At 41.5% G+C, this 14638-nt stretch overlaps 1 protein-coding gene across 1 annotated transcript; it reads right to left on the bottom strand.

Moving 5' to 3' along the window:
- Positions 1–3217: 3217 nt before the first annotated feature.
- On the bottom strand, positions 3218–5355 carry LOC110369553 (nuclear factor 7, brain). The gene has a single exon (XM_021324835.2). The coding sequence runs from the start codon at positions 5274–5276 to the stop codon at positions 3861–3863; it is 1416 nt and encodes a 471-aa protein (XP_021180510.2). The 5' UTR covers positions 5277–5355; the 3' UTR covers positions 3218–3860.
- Positions 5356–14638: the final 9283 nt, after the last annotated feature.

The raw sequence follows: 14638 nt of genomic DNA, 5'->3' as shown, positions 1-14638 counted from the left end.
CCACCTCCATCAACAATGTCTTGGTCAAGTTTTTCTCCTCTCAAACCTAGAGGTACGGTCCGGAATGACTACGGGTCAGTATGTAGCCCGTGTTTACTTCCTGGTTCCTTAGCCAAATGCGAGTTCCCAGGGTTGCCAAAACAGAGCGCAGCGTTTGGTATTTTATTTTGGCAAAAGAGCACCGGACCAGAAATAGAACTGAATATATGAGATACCTATCCCATAATTAGTCAAATGAAGTCCATCTCTGTTCAGTCTAAATGCCATATGATCTGTCAATATAAACACACCTGTTCTGAAAACCCCAGAGGCTGCAGCACTAAACAAGAGGCACCACACCATGAAGACCAAGGAGCTCTACAACAAGTCAGGGACAAAGTGGTAGCAATATCTCTTTAGATATTTCACTAAGATGTTTTAACATTAAATAACAAATTTGATCTTTTCCTGGTGTCGTTAATTTAACTTTCTGAAGAGCTCGATTAAATTCCGATTTTGTAAAAGGAACATTCAATAAATCATTCAAAACATTTTCTATCTGCTCTCATATCTGTCTATTTTCTAATATTGTCATTTCTCTTCCCCTTTTCCCTTCCAAAGTATGATTATGTGAGCTGTGTATTTTATTAAAAGACTTTGCCATCACATCTACCTTTTCTTCATCCTTAACTGCTATTACTTCACCATCACTCAAGGCTGGATAACCATATTCTCTTTTAATCCCATTCATTCCTCTTATCATTGACCATACTTAATTATTCTCTTTTTCTCTTCCCACTGAATAAAAAAAAATCCTCCAACAATCCTTTTTTGCATTTTGAAAAGTTCTTCTCACAAGAGCCTGACATCTCTTATATTCTATAAGATTCTGTGAACTGTGATTGGTTTTCAACATTTTAAAAGATTTATTTAAATTTTTAATTACTTTATCACATTCCTTTGTCCACCATGGAATGATCTTCTTATAAATCCTACTGTCTTTCTTCTTTATGGATTGAAAATGGCATCACACACATATAAATTTAAATGATTAAGTTCCATGGCATAGCACTATTGAACGATGGCGGAGTGAAACAAACAAGCCTTATGCTTGAAATGACCGTACTGAATATCCGGAAATCGGAAGTTACCAGAATCTAATAGCCATTTTAGCTAGCGGATTTTTGGAACTAACTTTTAAGACTTCAGCTTTATTTATAGTCATAGTGAGAGAGCTCGATAACATAAACATTAATATCCCATCAATGTATGAAAACCTTTTGGAGATAATGTTTGTTAGCTCATGGCTCTGTGGCCTAGCAACAGCAGACATGTGGCCATGAGCTGGCCGAAACGTGGTAGGGGCAGAAAGCTCCGACGTCCTGCAGGCAGCCTCTAGGCTCTCAGCTTGTCTGGTGAGAGAAGGCAACCGATCCGTGTCATCTCGAGTCCGATTTCCTGCAACAGTTGACAAAAAAAAAAAATCTGTTTCGGCATTCTTTACTTCAGCGGCTGGTTGCGCAGAAGTTAGAGTGCAACTTAGCTTCGGTCGGGTCGATGAATCACCAAACTCAGTGGGGTCCGATAATTCCTCCCCCCTTTTGTCACTCCATTAAAGCAGGGCAGATGAGTTTCACAGAACACCCGTTCTGTGCAGCTTATGGACTTTTGGGGGCCTTGAGGCCCGCATGGTGCTTGTCTGGTCCCAGCCATGCTCTCCTCCAGCTGTCTCAGGCAGAAGATTGAAGAAACTGGATTCCATGTGGCTTGCAGGCCACCCCCCCCCCCCCCCCCACTCCTCGAGGGCTCCAGGAAGAAGTGGTGAAGACAAATGAAGGGAGCTGAGAGGTGCAGTCTGAAGGGATCCTCTGTTGCTACCTCTGCTGTTGATCCTGCTGTGAGGCTGTCACTAGCCCCATTTACACTACCTTTGTTAAACCGGTCCAAGCCGAGACCAGTCCGAGCTTGGATCAGTTAACCAAGCCAAGCCGACCGTTTACACACCAAGCTTATCTCGGTTCCTTGGTTTCCTCGCCTCCTAGTGACGATCTGTGGTACTGCTGCTCTCTGGGATTGAAGGCGGAACCAAGCAAAACAAAACGGTGGTGCCCGTAACATTCAGGATGTTATGCTTGATATTGTGATATTTCGGTGTTTGCAGAGAGTCAGGGGAAGAAGGCAACCATTGGTGAATTTACTTGAGAGAGTCGGCTTTTGGGAAGTGGATGAGACAAACGAACGTCTAATAAGGATTTACAGACACCGGAAACAACGACAGACACTGAGGTTCATCACGCTGCTAAGCAGAATAATCACTGGAAACCGTGTGGCACGGTAAGGAAGCTAGTATTATTATGAATGTCTGAAATTTGTTTGAATGGAGTGTGAATCGGGACGTGCAGCAGCCAAACACGGCGTAAAAAAAAACGCGGACAGCTGACTGGGATGACGCGGTCTGCTCATGCGCTCTTCGTTATCAGATAACCGGGACAAAAAAAAAAAAACAGTCTGAGACCTGCTGAGGAACTGGTCTGCATTTAGCGCGGTCCGGTTATGTCTAGCGCGGTTCAGTTCAGTCTGCTGACCATTTACACTCGAGAGTTATCTCAGTTACCGAACTCGGGCTGGTCTTGGCTCGGTTAAAAAAGTGTAGTGCAAACGGACCTTCTGCTTTGGGTGTGAAATACCTTTGGTTCCTGTAAAACGTAATTAGCATCCAATTGCTTTGGCTTTGATGACATAACAGTAATAAATGTAACGTTAATATTTAACCAGGATGATGACTTGTTTCTGATCAGAACCAGAGCTGCACTTTGGTCCTCTGAACAAACGTAACTTCCTGCAGTCTGAGTTTTATGATCCTCTTACAAGGAGGAGCTGCAGGAGCTCTGCAGACTGCAAAGAGACCAGAACATGAAGCATCTGGACCAGGTTGGGTTCTGGATCCAGTTTACTGTGAGGAACAACAGAACTGCTATAAGAAACAGTTCTCCATTAATCCACTCTGCTGGTGAATATGAACTGATTCTGATAAATGTTTCAGGAGAAAAAAATCTTTTTGATTTAAAGCTTTCAATCAGAATCAATAATAACTGGACTAATAGAACTGGCTGCTGGTTCTGAAGCCCAGTGAACTACAGAGTTTTTCTTCAACTGTCAAAGAAAATAAATAAATGTGTTGAAGAACTAAAGACACCTTTAAAAGTAATCAGTAAAGATGATTTTCAGCAGCAGTTTTAATATCATGGAAATAACTTTTACATTGAGGAAAAGAAAACAAATTATCGATGAGCAGAAAACTGGATCTAAAGATTTATTTTAAGAGTTTTCCTGCTAAACTGAATCATTACAATAGTTAAAAACAAGACTAAAAAGATTAACCAGTTAAGAAATCAGAGCTTGCGTTAAAAGTGTTTACAAAACAGAGTTAGGAACAAACTAAATATAATAATTCTCAAATCTTTAGAACATAAAGAGATGTCCAATGATGTTAAGAGATTATTGTAGAAAGACTTATGATGATGAAATATTTGATTCAGTTTGAAAAACAATAACCTAACAATTTTCTACATTTCTGATTACAGAAAAACACTAAAGTCAAAACATTCATGAATGTATATTTTATAAACTGGTTTCACAAAAGTAAAATAAACTAATTTCTCAGATGATATCAAGCTATTATGATTGTCATATTATGTTTTAGATGTCATTTTCTATTGATAATTTCAAACAAAGCTTTAAAACTTTGAAAATTAAATGTGTTTATGAAGAATTTAAAAGGGAAGTTGCTCTGACCGGAATAAATATACAATTATATAAAAACACAAATTAAGAGAATTGAAAAACAGAAACTTTAAAAAATAATCTCAGTTTGATAGATTTCAAGTTTGGCAGATTTTGAATTCAGAAGTTTTGGCATCTGCAGCTTTTCCAACACCTAAATAGGGGAAGAGTTTCTCAGTGAAGGTGTCCTTGTGAGTGTAGATTTGAGACATGTCTTCAGGGTTGTAGAAGGACACCTTCCCCTTGCCGTAGTCCAGCTGGACTCTGATCTTCTGGAGATTCTTCTTCACGGTGAGAGTCTTATTAGCACCATTAGAGTATTTACCATCATGATGAAGTAAACACCAGGTTCCAGATTTTGGTGAAGCAGATGTCTTTCCCTTTCTGTCAACTGACTCTTTAACATAACCGATAACCCAGCGAGGATGGTCTCCCACCTCCACATCCCAGCTGTGTTTCCCTGAACTGAAGCCCTCAGAACCAAACACAGAGGTGTAATAAGTGTTTCTCTCTGGATTATCAGGAAGCCGCTGCTCTGTGTTTCCACATCTCACACTGGTCAGATCATCAGACAGGTAGAGCCATCCATCTGCAGTGTTTGGGTCCAGAATGACAGGACTGATGTGGACCTTGTTCTTCATCTTCTCCCAGACTCTGAAGGACAGGTTGCCCAGGTGTTTGGCCACATCTATCAGAGCTCCTGAGACCAGCTGTGGATCTGACAGTGACCTCTGACCTCTGGCTCTGCTCTGAGTGGCTTTATAACTGCTGAGGAACGACACGTTGTCTTTCTGCAGGTCTTCTTCAACAGCAGAGATGCTGTCTGACAGAGAGGAGATCTGCTCCTGGATCCTCTTCATCTCTCTGCTGATAGTCTTCCTCTTCTGCTCCTCTTCCTCCCTTAGAGCTGCCAGTCTGGACTCCTCTTCCTCTTTCAGGAACTGGTGGAGCTTGTTGAACTCTGCTCTGATCTGTCTCTCTGTGGACAACAGCTGCTTCTTGGAGTGTTGAATCACATCCTCGTATGTTTTCTCCACCTGTTTGTGTTTGTTCCTCTTGTCCTGCAGAGACTTTAAGTTTGATTTCAGCTGCTTCTTCATCTCACTGACTGCTTGTTCTATAGGAACCACTTTGTGACTTTGGTGGAGAGAAAACTCACAGACAGGACACACAGCTCTCTGTTCGTCTTTACAGAACAGTTTAGGGTCTTCTTGGTGTTTGCTGCAGACCACCATCAGCTGCTCTTCTCCTTTTTCTACCTCAGATGATCCAGATTTCTGTCTTCCAGTAAAAGAGTCAGCCAGTTCCTTCAGCGTGAAGTTTATTCCTGGACAATCATTGGAAGATTTTCTTTTACATTTGGGACAGTTCTTGTTTCCTGCTTGTTCCCAGAATTTCTGCAGGCAGCTTGAACAGAAGCTGTGGTTGCAGCTCAGAGACACAGGATCTATGAAAGTCTCTGAACACACATGGCAGCTCAGGTAACTTTCAACGAGAGCGACTTTCTCAGCCATTTTGGATAGAATTATTTCAACAGCCAAACTCACCTAAAGTTTCAGCTGCTTCTTCTTAAAATCTTCCAATCCACCATTTCCGTGTTTATTCAGCAGAGATCTGACACCCAGTAATGGAATCTCAGCTCAGTTCAGTGACGTCTGAAATTACTTTCTGTACTTTAACCTTTTAGCCACGAGTTAAATCAAACAATCTGCTTTATCAGTTTATCTCCAGCAGGTGGTGCTGTCAGAACTTCTTTCACAGCTGAAGTAAAACTGTTGAAATCTTTTTTTACAGAGTTGAAAACTGACTTAAATGTTTTTTTGAATTGTCTTGTTACTGAAAGGTGCTTTACAAATAAACTCTCCTTGCCTTTTTCACAATTTTAACCTACCTTGTAATATTACAATATAATTATATATTACAATATAAATCAAACAAACACATTTGTGGAATCAAAACAGGATTTTACTTAGGTACAGTTTCCTGCAGTAATTTTTCCTTAAAATAATTTTTTGACATGCTTGGTTTTGATTGAACTATAGTATCAAAGGCTAAAAATATCAACATCAGTGGATCGTTTTAAAGTATGTTACACAACATTGTTCATATTGGTCCAGCAAACTATTTTGATCTTTTTCTGTTATTTGTTGATTCTTCCTCAGATTGAAGAACATGTGCGCAGATGTTCTAAATAATTTATGAAAATTTATCACAAAAAGTTACTAAATACTTTTATACTTATAAAGATTTTAAATTATAAAGATAATTCTATACGTATTATCTGTTTCTTAACTCAATCATACTTTAATATTCTATAATTTCAGTCCCATATTGAACATGTAAAGAAGTTAAAGATCAAACTAGAGGTTTTCTTCAGAAACAAATCTTGCTTTCCTTTCAGTGCAGGAAGCCTCTTGACTTAATAGCCTTCCTGCCTCTGTTAGATTACTGTGATGTTGTTTCTATGAATGCATCTGCCACCTCTCTGCAGATATTGGATGCTGTCTATCACGGATCATAACAGGCTGTAAATCTCTCTCTCATCGCTGTACTTTATATTTTCATATCATTATGAATCTTTGAACTCGTGCATTGGTACCTTTTCATCTATACAGTTATCCTTAGATTGTTCTCACCTTATTTATCCTCCTACATGTCAATCAGGCATTCCATCTACAGACTTCTCTCTCAGGACTTTATCTCCTTCCGATTCAGAATCAGATATACTTTAATAATCCCAGAGGGAAATTACTGTTTCAGTACAATCGCCATAACATACATCACAAATATTTCAGGGGGAGACAATTTACTGAGGCCATGCTGTTAAGGACACCACCGCACAGTGCCCACAGGGCGCTGCCGTTGACTCTGGGGGCACTCTTTTGACTCAGCTTAATGCATCCACAGATGCGTTAAGCTGGAAGCGGGGCGAGAAGTTCTGGGCCATCTCGCCATTACATCCAGGTGAGTTTTAGATAGTGGGAAAGCCTAATTAAAATACACAATTTGTTATTAGAACAAGCTGTACCAACTTTTCCGTCAGCTTTAAGAGTAATTTCATCGCTGGCTCCACGGATCCAATATTCCAAATTTGTTGGGCTTTTTCGCCCAGATTTTTAAAACAGATTTTATCCCATCTCGCCTCTGAGTTCAACCACCGTAGCCAGCCTGCGTTCCAGCGCATCCAACTTACAGCGTAGTTCATTCAACTTACTGCTATGCTCATTCACAGCCTTAGTGATCCCGTCCATCCATCCATCCTTCCATCCATCCATCCATCCATCCATCCATCCATCCATCCATCCATCCATCCATCCATCCATCCATCCATCCATCCATCCATCCATCCATCCTCTTCCGCTTATCCGGGGTCGGGTCGTGGGGGTAGCAGCTTCAGTAGGGAATCCCAAATCGTTTTCAGGCCAGCCGAGAAACATGGTCCCTCCAGCATATCCTGGGTCTTCCCCTGGGCCTCCTCCTGGTGGGACGTGCCCGGAACATCTCACTTAGACTTAGACTTTCTTTATTGTCATTTTGTATACACAGAGTGCATACAGAACGAAATTTCGTTTTCACACAGCTCAGAAAGATTGCAGTAACTCTACAGGGTACCTGACGTTTGGGCCTGCCCCTCTCTTCACTCGAGTGTCCAAGACATGCAGCCGAAGGTCAAATGAAACAACGGCCTAGGGTTTCCTGGTGCCAAGAGCACATATGAACACCCTTATGCTTAAACATTGTGTTCGTTATGGACAATCCATGATGAGCACAGAAGTACAACAACAGAACACCACTCAAGTTCAGATCAGGTGGGCCGTTCCTCCCAACCACGCCCCTCCAGGTCCCACTTTCATTGCCCACATGAGCGTTGAAGTCCCCAAGCAAAACGAGGGAGTCCCCAGGTGGGGCTCTCTCCAGTACCCCCTCCAAAAACTCCAAAAATGGTGGGTAATCCGAACTGCTGTTTGGCGCATAAGCACAAACAAAAGTCGGAACCCGTCCCCGCACACGTTTGCTGAGGGAGGCCACCTTCTCAATCACTGGTGTAAACCCCAACATGCAGGCACCAAGATGAGGGGCAACAATTATGCCCACTCCAGCTCAGTGCCTCTCACCAGGGGCAACTCCAGAATGGAAGAATGTCCAACGCCTCTCAAGGAGGCTGGATGGAATTCTAAACAATAATACTGAATTCCCATCTTTACTAAATGAAGAGACGGTGGTGATGAAGTTCCACCACTTTTATTGAGAAACAGAGCAGAGATCACATAGATGGAAAGTAATCGCACACCACGGTCCCGCTGCAGGCTGCGTCTGCCCTGTCTCTGCCTGTCTCGCTTTCGCCGCTCTCCCTAATACTGCACTGTGGCCTTGGCATGAGACAAAACAAAGGCAGTCTATCGTGGACAATCAGTATCCCCCAGCAGCTGCAGCATTTGGCCTTGCAATCAGCAAACAGTGGATCTTATTCACAGCCATCATGTCTGCAGGCCTCCTATGTCCGAGTGGTGTGAGGCCATAGTGACTTCAAAATAATATCTTTATAACACACTGCCACATATTTGTTGCTGATTCAGCAGAACCACCAGTTTAGGATCAGAGTTTGTTTTGAACTTCGTCATATTGAACAGAACCACTTCCTGGTGTTTGATGGTCCAGAGATCAGAACATGAAGTCAGTAGACCAAGTCGTTCAGTCTACTGTGAGAAACAAGAGAAAACGGATTCTACGGACTCAGAATTCAAACCAGACAAAGTGTGCTTGTATTGAAACAGTTTATTACAAACTAAACGGCAGCAGGCTTCGTCAGTGTCTGTCAGGAAAAGTTTTTCTCTGTGCTCAATCTGGAGGAAACCACGAGTGTAGGTTCTAGCCGGCTGACCGCCAGGTGAACGTTGCTCACGCAACTCAGGAAGTCCCCATGAGCTCATGCAGTCGAACAGTGGTCAGAGAACAGGCAGAGGGTCAGAACCGTGGAGACTATCGCTGGCATGATGATCAGGAGGACAAACGAGAAGCCGATGTCGGGGATGAGGTCCGAGGTCAGAGCCAAGTGATCAGATGTCCAGGAAAGCGCCAGAGGGAAATCCAGCACAAGTCCAGTGCATAGTTCCAGGTTCGGTACACAAGCAGGCTTAAAATCAGAACGGGGTGAGGCAGGCTCAGATGTCAGGTAGCAGGTCCAGTCCGGTACACAGGCAGTCGGAGCAGAAAGGAGTCAGGCAGGCGGTCGGATCAGGCAGAGGTCAGGTAAAACAGAGGGGCAGTCAGGTCAGATACGGATCAGACAGGCTCAGCAGTCGAGAGGCAGAACATGTCAAGAAACAAGCAATCAGAAGTTAGGAATAAAGAACGCTGGAATAAGTCACACCGGATGGCTCGAAATGATCTGGCACTGATGTCTGGTCTGAAGGCTGGTTATATACTGGCAGGTGCAAGTGGATCAGATTGCTGGTGATGAGAAATGGGGCGGAGCTGGGCAGGTGTTTAGAGTGAGTATTCAGACCAGCATCAGTGCCTGAGATCGTGACAAAAATGAAAAATGTTGTGTTCTCAACTCACTTTCTGGAAATTTGTTTGAGTGAAGATCTTGAAACGTTTTGACTTCACTGAGTCATTGATAAAGAGCAGAAACACTGTTTGACTATTAAAAGATGATTTTTTTTCTTCAGAAACAAAAGAAAATAAATTTACATTATGCCTGTAAAAATGTTTAATTTATTCTTAGGTTTATTATTTATAATTGGTTTCTACAGTTCTGAGTAATTGTTTAATGTTTCTTTTTATCATGTCAATAAACTGAGTAAACTTGTTTCTTTTCAATTCATATCAAAACCTTTAAGACAAAAATTTATATTAAAAATTATGTTTTTTTCAATCTGAATCTTCTAAACTGACATGAACACCAGAGTCTCTGTTGAAAACGCTACAGATAACCTGAATTTCTTAAAATTTCTTCTGCATCCCTGGGTTGGTCATTTCATTGGTCTCCACTTATTGATTAAATAATTCTTTTATCTTTTACACACAAAGTATTTTACCAGCATCAGCTGTCAGATTGAGCAGATATTTATAATCCTGTTCACAGTCACTGATCAGTTTGTTCTGCATCCTTTATGCTGTAGTTGTCAGTTGTGGCTACAGATCTTCAACACGTGTCTCATAGGTTGACTTAAAGACTGATTGTTTTGTGATTGTTGGTAAAACTCACTCAGCAGGACGTCTTCCAAGTCTGGTTATAATTAAGAAATCTGACTCTAGTTCTCACTGACCAACATTGGTTTGATCCTCTGTTTTATTAGATGCAGTGATGCTCTGAGTCTGCAGTATCAGTGACCTGTTTTCAAGGTAATTTATTGCTGCTGTGTGTGTGTTTGCCTCCAGCAGGTGGCGCTACTGATGAGGATATCATAGCTGGACGTTTTACTCCTGTAATTTTTTTTTTTTGGATTTTTTGCGCTTCTAGTGGCTTGCTTTTTCTGAAAGTAGGCTGAAAGGAAAGGGGGGTGGAAGAGGGGGAGAGACATGCGGCAAAGGACCGCGGGTTGGATTTGAACCCAGGTTGACTGCGTCGAGGACTAAGGCCTCCATATATGGGTCGCGCTACCTGCTGCGCCACAAGCGCGCCCCTTTACTCCTGTAATAATTCATCACTATATTCTTCAGAGTGAAGAAAATAATTTCTCCGATACTTCATGTGCTTCAGCTGAAGGTCACTAACAAGTTCGGCGCATTTAAGTGCAGAATAAAACTGAAGACTGAACTTTTTCATCCTGAACACATTAAACATTCAGTTCAGTGTTTTCTTTATCAGCAGATACGTTCCCACTGAAAATAACATGGAGAGAGCAGGAAGCTGCATATCGAGGGTTCTGTCACAGTATTTCTATTTTTCTCTGTGTGAAAGAGAACTGTAAATATATCTGTTGTAATATAATTTCAAAGAGGCAGATATCAGGACAACCCTGTTAGCAACTGTTTCACACATTCAGGTGGTGGATCTGTTTAGGAGAAAGTTTCCTAGTTTCTAGCCCCAGTCTGACCTTGGTTGCATCCTTGATGCTAAAAGCAAGAAGGGATTTCATTTTTTTTCAGCTGCTGTGTAGGTGCAAAATTAGGAGAAAGGTTGTTTAGAAAATGGAATAAATTAGGATCTATGATAACTTATTAGACTTCAGGCCTCTGTTAGAATGAGAGTTTTCACAGTGTTTGTTCAGTCTGTTTTCTGTTATATCATTTAAGCCAGTTGTTCCTGTCAAGACTTTGCAAAGACCTTTCCATAACCTTCATGCTTCTTGTGTTATCTGTTCTAAAACCGACTCTGATGTGTTTTCAACCAGTTTCTGACTTTATCTTGTTCTTCTTTACCTGCTTTGATAAAACTGGATGATCTCAGTAAAAAAATGTAATGTTAATATTTAACCAGCATGATGAGTTGTTTCTGATCAGAACCAAAGCTGCAGTTTGATCCTCTGAAGAAATCTAATTTCCAGCAGGCTGAGCTTTATGATCCTCCTAGCTGGAGGAGCTGCAGGAGCTCTGCAGGCTGTAAAGAGACCAGAACCTGAAGCATCTGGACCAGGTCAGGTTCTAGATCCAGTTTACTGTGAGGAACAGAACTGCTATGAGAAACAGTTCTCCATTAATCCACTCTCTGCTTGTGTGTTGTGCAATTATACACTGTTTAAAGTCATTTAATGTTTATTAAATAACCCTCTGTTAAGTATTGTCTGGTGATGATCAGCTCTTAAGCTGATAAAGACAATGGTTGAAAGGGATGAATTTGAGCACTAGCAATTTTTTAACAACAAACTCTGCACACACATAGAATAAAGGATTGACAACTTCTTTTCAAGTTCAACAATTTAATAACAGAAATAAAATGAACATCCAGAGAACATAACTATGTAATGCTGTTTATCTGAATTAACAGTATTTCAATCAGTAAATCATCTCTACTAGGCTAGTGAATCTTAACTAAACTACTAAGCAAAATTAAAATAAAGAAGCTAAGCTAAGGAACTATTTACGTGCAAAAACAAACAAAAGACAAAACAAAAGTGGTTGATCATAATCAGAATAAGTCAGTGAATCCTTTTTCATTGCAGATCTGATTCCAAAAAGCATGGAATGAAGTTAAAAATATTTGGCATGTGTTTCAATCCATCCACAATGCAAAGCCCCAGTTAACCAGAACATTATTTTGAGTAAATAATATTCTAAAGACTGATTTGCTCAGTAAAATCGTTTGAACCTCATGATCACTTGCCTTTGTTTATGTGATTCTACCTCTGGGTGCTAGGGGTCGCTATAGCGATGAGTCGCTAAATCGGATAAAGTCTAAAGTTATCAAAATTGCCTTCAAAACCAACATTAATATTTAATATTAATGTGGGAATAAGGCTCATAGCTCTATTTACTGACGGAGCAGAAAAGACAAGCGTTATGCTTTAAAAATCTCCTTTTGAATTAGGATGTTAGCGGGAGCTGATAACACTTTGGCTAGCAGGCATTCGGCGCAAACAAATAAAATATTTAGCTTTATTTTTAATCATAATGAGTGGGCTGGATAACGTAAACATTAATGTCCCATCAATGTATGAAACCCTTGTGGAGATAATCTTTGTTATAACCGTAAAAACACACTCGACAATGACATGGTACCGAATGCTAGCAATGAGCTATTTCGTTAGTCCTTTGTTTTAAAGGCACCATGTGCACAACAATTTACAAAACATTTCCAAATTAACCATTTAAACTTTACCTTTTGGTTTCTCTGCCCAAGCCTGTGAGTCCATGTGAGTCGGTCAGGCTTTGGCCATTCCAGGAAGGAACACTGAAAGCAGGGAAGTTATTGGCTGTTCTTGAAGGGCTAGCGTTTAGCTCTGCAGCACCATGTGGTCGGGGTCGGAGGCCTGGTCTCTGCCACCTTCTGTGACCTGGATGCAGTCCGATTTAAGCAGATTCTCCTCACATTAGATAGCAGGCCCAAATTTGTCGGCTTTTCAGCTCCAGCTGGGGTTCGCTTCCCTGTAAAGGCTGAGGAGAAATACAACAAAGCTGTTTTTGGCATGCAGGATCCTTCCTCCTGCATCTGAATATGAGGTTAAGACAGCAGACTTAACCCTGATTTGCCCGGACATGTTCCCAGGGCGACGAGAGTTTTCCTCCAGGTGCTGGATGTGCGTCGGTCAGGCCCAGCCAGGGCCTCATCGTTCAGGCCTTCTTCTTTGTCTCAGCAGTAAGGAAGGTCCAGGGAGGTGAGTTCCACAGAATGACTGTTCTGGGGAGCATGTGGCTTTTGGGTCTTCGGTCACATGGCTGCTGAGGAAGGAGACCCACCCCCCTCTCCTTGGGAGCCCCAGGAGAGAAGTCGCACAAGAAAGTGTCTGGTCAGAAGAGCTCTGACTTTTATCTGTGGGGAGTGGTCCACAGCTGGAATCCTGCTGAGAGAGAGAGGGGCCGTCCCCGCTGGCTCTCTCCTCTGTGGCTGTGTGAGTCTCATGTCTAAAATGCATTTTGGATTCCTTCCCCATCGTACATGTTAAAATTAACACAATTCAGCCATGGTGTGATGGCATTACATGTGAATATGAACTGATTCTAATAAATATTTTAGAAGAAAAAACCTTTGTGTTTTAATGTTTTTGATCAGCATAAATAATAACTGGAGTAATGAAGTTTAGACTAAAGTTCAAGCTGAAAGACTTACCCCGCCTGCTTCCACTGATCATCTGGTTATACGTCCATGCACCAGCCAATCTGCGTCCAGTCCTCCTCTTATCATCCCACAAGACTTTGCTTATTAGGCGCTCCTTCAATGGATCCTCCTGCTCTTCAGCTGAACTTCAACCCTCCTCCACCCCATCTCCTCCTTCGCGCTCTCAATCTTCACCTGACTCCTTCTCCCCTACGGCCTCCACCACCAGTGTCTGGACCCCGGGGGGTGGGGTGGGGGGACTTCACCAATCCTAATCCTAAAATGGACATCCAAACTCAGGGACATTCGCAGGTTTCACATCTTCTGCCAGGGTCCGAGTTCCAAAACCTTTTTCTAATTTATGTCAATAAATCTCTCTAATTGCCTTTTTGTCCGTGTTAGTCTGGTAATAATATGAATGAATAATAAAGGCTGAAGAAAAGTCCTTTTAGGACCTTTAGTTGAATCTAGTTAAAAAGCAGAATTAAAGTCTCTCACAGTCAAAAAATGTGTTGAATAACTAAAGAACCCCCTTCCCCCCCTTTGGAGCTACGTAATTCAATAGTGGACTGTGGTTGCACACCAACCTTTTGCTTTCGCAGCAATCTACAACGTTGTGTTAATTGAAGATAAATTTGTCACTTCACTTCAACACAGCTTAATCACTTCCCTGCAAAACTATTTGATCAATGAAAACTGAGGGTGGGGATTTTAAGTAATAGGTAACCTCACTGGGTGAGATCCTGAAACCTATGGTGTACTAAAAGTGTTTCCTACACCAGACTACACTTAAGTCTGGTGGATAGCAGACGGGTGAGGAGAGCACACAACCTGAACAGCTTATTTCAGGAAAATAGATTTCTCTCATCACAGTTATGATCATCTTGAGAAATATCTTTATGAGCATGAAGTTACATCTTTCTCTCAGTACACAAGATAACAAAACAATGGCATGTTTTTGTTAGTTTAACTATTTGACTTGATGCTTCATTTTCAATTTTAGGATAACTGCTGTCCTGAGTGAATTTAAATTCATTCATTCCGTTTTAATGAAGTTAAATTGAATGTACATAATATTACACAATATTCACCCAATAGAATTACGTTCTCTATGTACATGAAACGATAATGTTGAATCAACAAGATCTGCTTAAATAGAACCAACAGATGCCAGAT

The sequence above is a fragment of the Fundulus heteroclitus genome, chromosome 12 (genome assembly GCF_011125445.2).
Source record: "Fundulus heteroclitus isolate FHET01 chromosome 12, MU-UCD_Fhet_4.1, whole genome shotgun sequence".
Taxonomy (NCBI): domain Eukaryota; kingdom Metazoa; phylum Chordata; class Actinopteri; order Cyprinodontiformes; family Fundulidae; genus Fundulus; species Fundulus heteroclitus.
This window is presented reverse-complemented; position numbering and strand designations above follow the sequence as displayed.

What these genes read in the sequence shown, in the direction of transcription:
- LOC110369553 (XM_021324835.2), bottom strand. Translation starts at nt 5,276, where the DNA reads ATGGCTGAGAAAGTCGCTCTCGTTGAAAGTTACCTGAGCTGCCATGTG.